This window comes from Ornithodoros turicata, unplaced genomic scaffold, assembly GCF_037126465.1.
Source record: "Ornithodoros turicata isolate Travis unplaced genomic scaffold, ASM3712646v1 ctg00000746.1, whole genome shotgun sequence".
In the NCBI taxonomy this organism is placed as follows: Eukaryota; Metazoa; Arthropoda; class Arachnida; order Ixodida; family Argasidae; genus Ornithodoros; species Ornithodoros turicata.
Window position 1 is genome coordinate 1,669,911 of NW_026999400.1, and position 12,381 is coordinate 1,682,291.

At 43.9% G+C, this 12,381-nt stretch overlaps 3 protein-coding genes across 3 annotated transcripts; 2 read left to right on the forward strand and 1 right to left on the reverse strand.

Moving 5' to 3' along the window:
• The first annotated feature begins 3,694 nt into the window (after positions 1 to 3,694).
• On the forward strand, positions 3,695 to 6,606 carry LOC135374829 (isochorismatase domain-containing protein 1-like). The gene is made up of 5 exons (XM_064607762.1): positions 3,695 to 3,984; positions 4,050 to 4,097; positions 4,429 to 4,590; positions 4,651 to 4,767; positions 4,847 to 6,606. The coding sequence occupies exons 1-5, from the start codon at positions 3,865 to 3,867 to the stop codon at positions 4,988 to 4,990; spliced, it is 591 nt and encodes a 196-aa protein (XP_064463832.1). The 5' UTR covers positions 3,695 to 3,864; the 3' UTR covers positions 4,991 to 6,606.
• On the reverse strand, positions 5,004 to 9,267 carry LOC135374830 (deoxyuridine 5'-triphosphate nucleotidohydrolase-like). The gene is made up of 6 exons (XM_064607763.1): positions 8,670 to 9,267; positions 8,490 to 8,581; positions 8,384 to 8,428; positions 8,175 to 8,249; positions 8,023 to 8,093; positions 5,004 to 5,283 (listed from the first exon to the last, which is right to left on the reverse strand). Exons 1-6 carry the CDS (start codon positions 8,900 to 8,902, stop codon positions 5,227 to 5,229), a joined length of 573 nt encoding a protein of 190 aa, XP_064463833.1. The 5' UTR covers positions 8,903 to 9,267; the 3' UTR covers positions 5,004 to 5,226.
• LOC135374828 (protein KTI12 homolog) lies at positions 8,876 to 12,315 on the forward strand. Its single transcript, XM_064607761.1, has 9 exons — positions 8,876 to 9,068; positions 9,396 to 9,447; positions 9,509 to 9,561; positions 9,624 to 9,679; positions 9,749 to 9,828; positions 10,217 to 10,376; positions 10,452 to 10,514; positions 10,571 to 10,639; positions 12,150 to 12,315. The coding sequence occupies exons 1-9, from the start codon at positions 8,921 to 8,923 to the stop codon at positions 12,285 to 12,287; spliced, it is 819 nt and encodes a 272-aa protein (XP_064463831.1). The 5' UTR covers positions 8,876 to 8,920; the 3' UTR covers positions 12,288 to 12,315.
• Positions 12,316 to 12,381: the final 66 nt, after the last annotated feature.

A 12,381-nucleotide genomic window follows, 5' to 3' on the forward strand; every position in this document is an offset into this window, starting at 1 on the left:
TGACATTTGACACTTCGCAGCGTTCATGCGGAATCGGCCTCGTTCCGAGTGTGTAGCCCTCCACCTGGCGGAGTATATTTTCTGTGTGCGTCGCCCGCGTAGTTCCTACCATGGGGGCCTTTCTGTTTTGCCTGTAAAACGCCTCTATATGTCTCTATTGAGTTTGCTTCTTGCACCAGTGTCTTGCTACAGTGTCTTGTGTCCCGCGTCTAATGACGTGTCGTCACGTTACTGCTTACTCTTGGCGCATGAGATCAACTACCAAGTATGGGTAGCAGAAGGTCGCACGCGAAGCGTGGTAGAGGTATTGCATTTAGTCACAGCTGGAACTCGCCGAGTACTCCATAGGGAGAGGGTTATCTTTCCTCAGTTTTGGACTGTTGCTCCGTGACGACTAGCACATACACTAATCCTTGACACGCTGTGAGTTCTTGTTCGGGAGTTGCTACTCTGCTCCAGTTCATTTGAAATGTTAGAGGGAGCCAGTCCGTGTGACTTGACTTCCAATTTGACGCCAATACAGATGCACGAAGTGTTCGTCTGTCAGCGAAAGGATATAGGAGGGCTTGGACAATTGAATGGAGGGACGCTCTCTCTCCAAGAGGTCCGGTAGCTCCAATTCCGCGATTGCGTGACTCGCATACCGTGCTCGCGTAAGTAAACCACGACGAAAGGAGACAGGCAAATTAATTCTGGTTTATTAACAAAAGAAAACTCCGCTCCGTTTCTCTTCGACGCTGTCACTTTAAAGGGAGACGCGTTGCATCGAAGTAGAGTTGTGGTACAGATAGAGGTGGGAGAAATAAATTGCCAAAAATATTGCAACCTCGCACAAGACCCGCTTTTCTCTGAAGCAAGCTTGTCGCCAACTTTGTCCCAACTCAGTTGACGAAAACACTGGGATTCGAACACACCCCCTTCTATTCTCGATCAGAGGTCTCGCACCAAGCGCACCGCGCTTGTTACCTTCTCGTCAACACACGGAGCCACGCTCTGAAACACGGGGACACACACTCACACTCACCTATACATTGTTGCCAGTCACGCTCCCGTTCACACAGACGAACGCTAACGCTAGTAGTAGCTAAGGCAATGAAATCTAGAAGGTCGCTAATGGAACAGATGCTTCGCGGTGCTAAAACATTAAAAATAAATAAAGATTTGTAACCTCTATACAAGTGACTCTGGCGACGGGCGAGAGGAGAGAAGTTTCTGAGCTGAACATGACGCATATCGAAGTATATAAGTGAAGTAACGTGCGATCAAGACGCAGCGGGAAAAAAATGCTGGCATGAGGAATGTTGGTTCTGAATTCACAGCCACCAGCAAAGCCTGGCGTTCCTGAATGAAAAGACTAACACTGCTAAGCACGGCAATTAATGTCACGCTCGTGCAAGTTGATGTAACTAGCAAAAGCGTATGGCGTACGAAGCCTCATTTTGCTAAACACGCATGAAGGGACATAAAAGTGCAAACATTTCTCCTTGCGGAATGAAATATGCTGTTACACTGACAGCAATACAAAAGGAACGGAATTCATGCGTTGCGTCGTTCGTGCTTTGCCGTTCGCGATGAAACCGCAGTTTGCGCTTTCCCAATTCTCGTCTTCACAAGAGGCGCGACACCGCGGTGCGGATAGGGCGGATCAATTTTGCCCTGGCGAAGGTGGCGTAAATCGGCGAAGGTGGCGTAAATCGGCGTAGCGGAGGCGTCATCGGCGGCGGTGCCGTCCAGCACGCAGATCGGCGTGCTCACCAAAGCCGCGCCGCTTTTCGAAGACAGTTCTAGCGAAATATATGTGTGCGTTGGCTGTGGTCTCTTTTGTCGGTAAGGAATACATGCAAGCGAGCTTGTGTAATACATCGATGAGAAAAAATCCGAGACAGGGAAGAAGAAAGACGCCCAAGAACAAGGCCGCATTTTCGTGTGCACAGCCGTCCTGTGGCCACATTCTGCCTAGGTCATTATGAGTGTCACTTCGCCTGTCACTGACACTTTCAAAATTGAAAAAAAAAAAAAAAAAAGATAGAATTTACATATGTGCCCTCCACCTGTAGCTATGTATACTGGTAATTGGATGACGTCCTGCACTCATTGAAAAATTGTAAAAAAAAAGAAAAAAAAGAAAACGAAACGGTGAAAAATCAATTGTGGAATGTGACGATAAGTGACCCAGAGACAGAGGAACCACGCAGACAACCACAACAAATTCTCGAAAAGTGAGAATTCCCTGAGAATTTGTTGTGGTCCTCAGTCTCGGTGTTACTTTTCGTCATGTTTCACCCAGTTAGCCTGCGCTTTGAGTCTTATCCACGTGGAATGTTTAAATTCTACCGCGAAAATTCTCTCAGCTATCGCTCTGTTACCCAACCGTATGAACATCCACGACCTCTGTCGTCCGGCGCACACTCTGGGGTGGCCCGTCGCACCCCTCGGAACGACACTGTTCGTGTGCATCTTTTCTGACCCAGGTATCGTTTTTTTGTTACTAATTTTTTAAAAATCTTATCCATTAGTGGTCCCAGCTGCAGGTTGACCAAGCGCGGACAAAACAGGCAATGAGGCGCACGGGAGAGTAAAGTCAGTATAATTTGTGAAGTATCTTGCATGTAATGATTTGCTCCTTTGGGGTCCCATAACGGCGACCCGATAAAGTGCGTGAACTTGGAACCCTAATCTTCGAACTTGTACTAGCATTGTCGTGCCTCCCCCCCCCCCGTGTCCCCTACTCCTTCCTGCTGTCCTCTCTCCATCTGTCCACGTCTGTACACTGTTCATAGCCACAGTTGCCTCGCAGCGCTAACACGGAAATATTATTATTTTTGATTGGAACGTCAACAAGCAGTCAACTGAAACGACACCTTGCATTCTGCTATTTCGTCTATGGGTCAGCAACGATGAACTCAGGCAAGTTTATGCTACTGTGACGTACCTGCAGTCACACATTGGAAGGTTCGTAACTTTAATGTGAACTCTGTGGAGAGTCAACCGGCATATGAACACAACAACAATAATTAAATCATTAACAATTTGTTGATTCAGTTACGCTTAAATTACGGCTTTGCTACACAAGCACCAGAGTTGAAAGATGCAAAATAGGTGCAACTGACGAACATTTTACGCAAAATGACATAGCAACACATGACAAACACGCCGGCAGGATTTTAACGAAACAGGGTCGCTCTAATTAATGCCTCTCCCCAATTCTGCTATCTCACATTTCCCTGAAGCATCTAATTAAAAAGATAATGAAAATAAATATCTCGTATCTTATATCTGTTAATTAGCCACCTCACGGCACAAGCAAGCTTATTCCTAATGGCCGCCAAGTCGGGGTAAGCTTATGACAAAAATACAGGTGTCCTAATGCATTTGTGTGTGTGCAGCTAAAAAAAAAAACAAAAAAACCCCTGATGCATACAATAAATCCAAAGGTCGGGTGAAGAATGACCTAAAACCCGTGGGACTTGATCAGTACTAACACGGTTACTAAGAACTCGGTCAGTCCTCCAACTCGCCGCAGAGGCAAGGTGAACAAGTAAAGGCAATGAGAGAACTGATGTTCTGAGGCTGGAACAACATAGAAGGGACAATCCCATAAAAGGTAATACAATACAATAATACAATACAATAAAGGCAAACGTCGTGAACCGTTGGCTACATTTTGACCGCGTGTATAGGTCACCTAGCAACACTGGTGGGAACATGGCGGCTGGGTGGATATTGATATTCGCAGTGTCACGGACATCAACACGTTTCTGGTTTTAATTTCTCGGAATGGTAGTTTGACTATGGTGAACTAGTTTGACGATCTCTCGCAAAGAACAGTGTACTTAATCGCTTGGTGACACTCAGAGAGCAAAAATGCCGCGCAGCGGAAAGATGGCCGTGGAGGAAACGGCATTTTTCATGTGTGACATACAAGAAAAATTCCGACAGGCCATACGCTACTTTCCTGAAATTACGGATGCAGCCCAAAAACTGGTATGACTATTCAGATAATAAATAAGTGGCAAAACCAGCATAATCTTTTGACAATACGTTTGCAGCTTCAATTGTCTAAGCTCCTGAAGATACCACTAATCGTAACAGAGCAGGTAAGCACTTGTGTGGTTCAATGCACACCCAGATGCATGAGCGTTCCCAAGGGAGGGCAAAGAGCTTCCAAAGGGTGGCAAAGCGTCCAACCAGTAGACACTACACAATAGAATAACGACAATCGAAACATCTGGCATTCAGAGGATCCGGCGGGGAATGATGATATCAGATCAGACAAAAAAAATCATGATTACCTGCGAGCAGAGATTGCGCATTTTCCAGTCTCTGAGCTCCACGGGATGCCAGCCTCCGCCCTACTGCCCCCTCTCGGAACACTCATGTCCGCGAGCAGTGAAAGCTCAGTACTCACCCTCATGTACCATGTTGCAGTACCCAAGTGGTCTTGGCAACACAGTAGCTGAACTGGACATTAACCATGCTGTGGGAGTCCACCAAAAAACGAAGTTCAGTATGGTAGTTCCAGAGGTGATACGCTTCCTAGATGGACCAATTGGAAAGCAAATAGAAGTCGTCGTCCTTTTTGGTATTGAAGTGAGTAGTCACTAATACACGTATACAACTGGTGAGATCTAACAATATACAACGTTTAAGGCTCATATATGTGTGGAGCAAACAGCCATGGATTTGCTGGGCCATGGAAAGATCGTACACATTGTAGCGGACGCAACCTCGTCTCGAAGTCAAGATGACAGAATTCTCGCATTTGAGGTAAATCTATCATCATCTAATCATCAAACTCCAACATCACAGTGGCCTCTAATAACGTGTGTCGTATAATGTATTGCAGAGGCTCCGTCAAATAGGCTGCTTCGTAGATACAACAGAGAGCATTATTTTCAAGTTGGTGAAAGACAAGGGTCACCCACTTTTCAATGACATCCGCCAGATGATCAAGAATGTCACACACGACACTGGTCTTTCAAAGATGTGACGACAGGAAGTGCTTGTACATTAAAAAGCTTTATTTTTACAACAGTTGACAAGCTGGGTCCTCCTCAGGTCATGTACAAAGCACTAGCACAGGCATCACCACCTTCAGTATATTCAGTAACAGAAACAGGTGGGAGTTAAAGTTATTAGAGATCTTTGGTACAACCAGAAATCTTTGGCATGACCATTGACAATAGAACAATGTGAAATGTTAACAAAGGGAAATGGGGACAACATTCAGTTGGTACCCGTTGAGCCGAATCCTCCCTCACCCCGTGCAGTGCTGTCCAGCGACTGGAAAGAAAACACATATTTCGCAAGAGCATGTGATGTTGCCTAGCCTAAAAACAACACGCTTGCAAAATGTTGGGGCTTTTGAACCCTTCAGTGAAAACTACTTCCCATTCCCAAATACCCAATACAACCAACATGTTTCCTGTTCCTCATGTCAGGGAGCTTCTTCAAAAAAGAAAGCTCGACTTCCAAAACAGAGGTTGCCCACTTTTTTTGGACAGTGCCATCTCCCAGAGTGATGCAACATATCAGGAAAAACAGCCGAAGACTGCTTTGCCAGTGGTCGCGCCAACGTGGTGCATGCATGTACACAGCAGCAAAGCACATGTATGCACGCTTATAAATATGTGTACTCCACTGCAAACACAGGGTCTCTACCAAATTGCAGCCTCCAAAGTCCCCGACTCTTCCAGGTTTCCACTGACTTTTTCGAGGCAATTCCCAGACAAAAACAGAAGGGGAACATGGTTCCTGCTCCTACATTTTGATTCTGGTCACTCGTAAAATACATTATTTATCGAATAACCGTATAATATGGATCATTTTAGTTAATTCAAACAAACAGAACGTAAATATGTACATGTTTCTTAGTTGGTTTTTAAGAGAACCTATTTTGTTCCTGCGGTAGGGAGACCTCATGCTGTGCCTCATTGATGACCCTCATGTATATATATATTTTTTTTTTGTTAAATCTCATGCTGTGACTACAGCTGCTTTTTGGCAGCTTCCCTGACAATACCGACTTTTTCACTAACATCAAAAACAAAATCAACAAAATTCCCAAACAATTCCCGATGTTCCAGGTTCCCTGAAACATGTTCTAACAGTTGATTAGGGCTGTGTGAATATTCATTTTAGAACTGAAACAAATATGTTACATGACCAAACATATGCATTTGTGCGGAAATAGAAGCAGGTGTAGAGCGTGTTGGTTTGAAGTAACCATGGTGAAGAACAGACATCATGATGATGACGAGGTGGAGTTTAATGGCGCATAAGCAACTATAGCTATGATGCATCAAGGAAACACACATACGAAGCACTTATCTTTACATGAAACAGCTCTCACTTTGCTTGCCATGTTTTCTTGTAGTGCTTTTGGGCTTACAGGTTTAGCTTCAGAATGCATTTCATTTGAAGAGACATCTCTTTGATTCAAAGTTGGAAAGTATATTTCCATATCCAATCCGGAATTTTAATCGAATACACAATGACTTTGTTACTCGAGATATCCAAATATTTGCACACCCTTCTCTGTATCTGCAATCCAGACTACTTGCAATTTTGATGTTCTTCTAATTAAATGACTACTATTAATGCTGATGCATGTTAATCCTTTTATCGTGTAGGAGACATGGCATAAACACAAAGCTAAAGCAGACAGTTGCACAGAGTGACTCAATTAGGCAGGTCTAGTGCGTGCTGGGAGAGTTTGTATTAGCGTGCAAAGTCTGAATATCGAGACGTTGTCGAACATGTTCCTGCTGCAAACAGGCAGTGTACAGCTTCAGTCTTAGTCACTTAAGCACGCACAATTCTAATAAACAATTAAAAAAAAGAAAAAATGCTAATAAAAAAATCATGCACAAAATAATAAGCTGCATTGAAAGAGTGTCGCTTGTTTATTAACTATGCAATTACTGTGTGAATAGCAATAAGTTAATTTGCGACAGCACGTGAAAGGTCCTTAAAAAAGGTCCTTAAATTCGAACAAATTCGTGACATCTTTTGGCCTTACTATTTTGACGAACTAATTTCCTTACGCGTGCCCCTTTTTTAACGGAATGGCGACTGGTCACTTTTTGCACTCCGTTAGTGGAGCCCCACGTGACATACCATCCGACCGCTCCGACCTTGGAGAAAACACAAAGAAGGGAGAAGACATCTCTCCCATTTTCTCCTCTTTCGATCAGCCTCACGACTTCTCCACCACGTGACCCTCCCAGGACGCCGACGTTGTTGCTAAGGGACAAGTGCCCTCTCCAGAACATCACATCATGGCAATTTTGTGGGGGTTATGATTACGTTACTCGCTCGTTGCATCATAAAAGCTTCAAAAATTGACAGAAATGCACAGCATTCGTAAGCAGGATTGAAATTTTGCATATAGAATCCTCGAGGCACCTTCTTTTCATGGACTAAATAAAATAAACGCTGTTTTCCAAGTCTGGAGTGTCACTCATGTGGAGTGGAGTCATGAGATGAGCCCAACAACCTACTGCTAATCTCCTGTGAGAAATGTCCTCTTGGAACAGTCAAATAAGCACAAACAGCATGGTTCGTCTCAACATGCTGTCACATCACACAGATGTGTCAGAATTGCAGGTACAACATTTCATAAACATGTTCACACATTATTTTCGTTCTGCCAAGATCTCCCAGACTTCAACGGTCTGTTGAGATGAAGAACATGGTAATGTTCTCATCACGATCGGAAATGTACATCTGTTGCAATACAACAGGTAAATTCGGATGTTGTTCCATTGGCCGATAAGGTGTGAAGCGGTTCTCGGGTATGACATAACTAGGTACTGACGCAGACTTCCTGCATTGTCATTTAAAAAAGGAGGGTTAAGTTGGCATTTAGTGGATATATAGATGTTCAACTTCTACATATTTCACAGATTTTACTATTTCAGTGTTTTGAAGGAACCTTCCAGGCAAGCACATGCACATGTAAGCCATTCTGAGGATGAACATGTTTCAACTGCAAGAAACAATGGTGTACGGTATAGTTACCTCAACTTCCTCAAGATCTGGATACGTTATTCTCTCGCAGATCAGCTGTGCAATTCTGTCCCCCTTATTCACTGCAAACAATACGGGTGGGGATGAGATGTAGAGCACGAGTGGTGCGGAATCTCAAGTTACGAGGGGGGAACGCTGCATACCTTTGAACTCTTGGCTGCCAAAGTTGAAGAGGACGACACCAACATTTCCCCGGTAGTCTTCATCAATAACGCCGGCTATTAAAGTTCATAAACACAGTTACCAGCTACACAACGTAACAAGAAAGGAATGCGAGTGAGAAAAATGGGAATGTATGGAAAAAATGTCCGGGAAGTACAGAAACGTACGAAAACTGTAATAAGTGATTTACCTCCAACGTCGATAAAGTGTTTCACGGCTAAACCAGACCGAGGTGCTGCAGGGAGAAAGACTAGCTTTAGTATTTTTATGGGTTCAGAGCGGAAAAATCAACATACCGACACGACCGTAACATCCTTCGGGAACTTGAATCTGTATATCTGTCATGCAGAGCGCTTTCTCGTGGGGTGCCACAACATAATCGTAGGCACTAGAGAAACAGAAGCGCCTGAATCAATCGCCCGCCATTATGTTATGCCACGGCTCATCCCTTCACAGAACCAGAAAGGCGATATTACCTGTAGAGATCGTAACCTGCTGCTTTCTTCGAGCCCCTCGTCGGCACGTACGCATTAGGGCTGAGTTTTGCAAACCTGAGGACGGGTCCACAAATTTCGCCCGGCATTGTGCTACACCTGCGCGTCTCGACTTGCCGTAAATAATATGAATGAAAAAGGCGCGCAATCCGTTTGTCACGTGACAACGTACACGCCAATGGAAAAGTGGACAATCGTCGCCATCTAGGAAGCATTGCTGGAAATTAGGTAAGATGCCGCTGGTTGTGGTGTGTGGATTTCCGAGTAGTGGAAAATCCTTGCGGACTCAACAGCTGAAGGAATACTTCGAGAAGGAACTCGAGAAACCTGTTCATGTGGTCTCCAGCGATTCTGATTTGTCGAAGAACAACGTTTTCGCAGGTTAGTTTCTGTTACATTCCGCCGCCACTGCTTCCATCTCCCGTTGATTGCACCATGTGCACCGTTTCTCGACGATAAGTTTGTTCTGTCACTTGGTGAGGTGAGGTGTAGTGTAGTGCCAACAAAGATAGCAATGCAGTCGTTATATTGATATCATACTCGGAAATGTTATCCGTGCACGGCAGTAGCCAGTACTAGCCAGCAGAAAGGCCGAAATGCCAAAATATGAGCAAGAATGACAGGAAAGTGGATTTAGCTGTTGCCAGACTTCTCCGAAGTCCTGCTGTACATGGGGCGCTCTGCTTAAACAGGACTTTTGCTTTGCAGATTCTAACAAGGAAAAGGAACTAAGAGGGAAACTTAAATCAGAAGTCTCACGGTGAGCTACATATTTCATGTGCCCAACTAGACTGGATATAACATGTTGCTCTCACATGTAGGCTGCTCTCAAAGGATAATACAGTTATCCTGGATGCAGCAAATTACATAAAAGGTATGCACACAAAGAAACCAAAGTTAGAACATCCTACAAGTCTTCCTTCATCGTTTCATTAGGTTACCGCTATGAGCTCTACTGTCTTTCCAAAAGCGTAAAGACAACACAGTGCACTGTGAGAACCTTTCATCTCCACATTTAATCTGATGACAATTTGGAATGTGCTTATGTCGATCCTTTACAGGTGCACACAGACACGGCAGTTGACAGGTGTTGGGAGTGGAATACAGAACGGCCACAAGAGGAGCAGTACACTAAAGAAATGTAAAATACCTTATCACTAACTTATAATAAAACTCTTTCTCAGATTGTTTCTTTCTACACCAAACTGTTCCCGTTCATGAAATGTCTTTGGCACCAGTTTGAAAATTTGTAACCTTCAGGTCCTAATATCCAGTGAAGAAAATTCATGCTTTGAGCAGCTAAATTAACTGACAGGCATATCTGGTGCTGCACAAGTCTCTTGCTAGAACTGCTAAATGATGCTGCATTTCATATCATAGTCACCAGTTCCCAGGAAAATGATAAATGCCTTATTTTTGGAACAGTACTAAGGCATAACAATCTCACATGAATACTCCTGCATTTCACTGCTTACCGTCCGGAACGACTTAGTGACTGCGTTTCTGCAAACAACTCTTACCTTATCCAGATTTGATGCCTTGATCCAGAGGTTTGAGCATCCAGACTCTAGAAACAGGTGGGATTCACCGCTGTTTACAATTCACTACGACGAAGAACTACCTGTCACTGCAATCTCGGAAGCACTCTTTGATAGAAAAGCCCCACCTCCCAACATGGCAACACAGTGTGTGAGTATTTTACAACTGGTCCTGTGCAAGCAGTTACAAAATGGATACAAACTCTAACTGTACAAAATCCTGCAGCAACCTCTGTCATCTACAAACTTCTTGTACGACGTGGACAGAGTCACGCAAGAAACCTTGCAGGTAAATTTCAGCAGATCACAAAGATTTCTAGCTCATTCGCATTCCTTCGTTCATAGGCCATTCTACGAGAACAGAACACATGTAGCATTGGCGATTACATCGCTATTCCAGGTTGTACAGAAAAGATATCCTTTCTTACTTTTAGTACACAGGTCTTCAGATACAAGAGTCACTCATCTAAAAAGTTATACACAAGCGTGCTTTATTGCTAGTGTTTCATTGTGTCCAGTCGCCAACCTATTTTTCTGACTTTTAGGAGCCACAAAGTCTGACTTGAATTATCGGGCATTCTGAATTTTTAGTGAATGGCATAAATCCACTTTATTTCGAAAGCCTTCACTGAGATGCGTTGAGGGTATCTATACTTTTCTACTTCACAGGACGGGACAGATAGGAAAAGATACTTGTACTAGTAAAAGATGTGTACGAAAGATCAGCCCTTGCAAAGATTCTAAAGCGGAGCGATCAGTTTCAGTCGCACACAAATAACTGCCCAAAATTGTTGGGAACGGCCTTTGTTTCGTAATGCTCTATGAAATGTTGGGCGCTGAGCACACTGTTCTGCAGTACTTCGGCGAAGAGTGCCAAGAACCATGCAGCTTTGAAATGAGATTAGTAGGGGTGTGCGAATCCGAATATTTTAAGTCGAATCGAATGGGGGAAAAAATTCCAAATATCGAATCGAATATCGAATATTCGTGCAAAATTTACAATATGTGACTTTCGCACTAAAACTTTCCATTTTGGTGCCCATGGCTTTAGTGTAATTTTTCTGGCATTAACTGTCACAAGGGAGACACGCCATTCTTCTGTTTAAAGCCCCTACTCTTTAATTTGACATGAGAGTGCTTCCTGCTTTTCAGGTGAGCCTACACTTACTGGAGTGGTTACCTTCATTTCAAAATTTTATGTCAGGCAGTAGCATGGTTATACGGATGAAGCTGTAATTGTTTCAGACAACCACAAGCCATTTGTGAAACAAACGAATTGGCATCCTGCCTCAGCTTTGCCATGAACACCCTTTAGTTTCTGTGCTCTCACCCGAGGAAGCTGCACTGCTGAAATTTTAGACATAAAGGACATCTTTAAAACACCCTTCTCGTTTGTGGGCTGTAGTCATTACTCGAGAGTCCTAACTTTTTAAAGGCAACCTCACAAAGATCAAATTAAAGTCCCTCGTCGGCACCGCTAAACTGCATGTGGGAGGGGCGCCACCCCTTCCACAGACGATGTCTACAAAACTAAGTTTGGATAACGTTATCTTAAACTAAACACCGTCCGACCTGTGTTGGTCCTGCAGCAAGGGCAATTTCGTAAAGCAGGCTTCACCTCATGCACGGAAGCATCAGGTGAAGCCCACTTTCGGGTTGTGTCGTTCATATTCTTGGAATAGTCGAATATTGGATATTCGATTCGCGAATCGAATAGTTCGAGCGTTTGATATTCGATTCGAATTCGAGAACTCGAATATTCGCACACCCCTAGCAGATTAGTACTAACAAGCAAGTCTTCCAGGGAATGGTCCGGAGTATTGGATGCGGAAATGTGTCGGTTCTGTGAGGTGTTTTACGGCTCAACAGTCAGAGTGTAGTTGCTCCTGCTCTGTATACTGTGCTTCCTTAGCTGAGCTCTCAAATCCTGCTTCAACATAAATTCAGGGCGGCTGAACTCTCTCGGCACCGACGGCAGTTCATAAGCTACGCCAAGACCCATCCTGCAGATATTGCTCAGATACCGAACTTGTTTGTACACTACATTAATGAAACTACGTAGGATAATAAATATATTTATATGTCCCGCACTTGTGTCTGAATTTTGTGTTACCTTTACAAAGGTGGTGTTCCGCAACTCTAAAGGACGTTGTGAC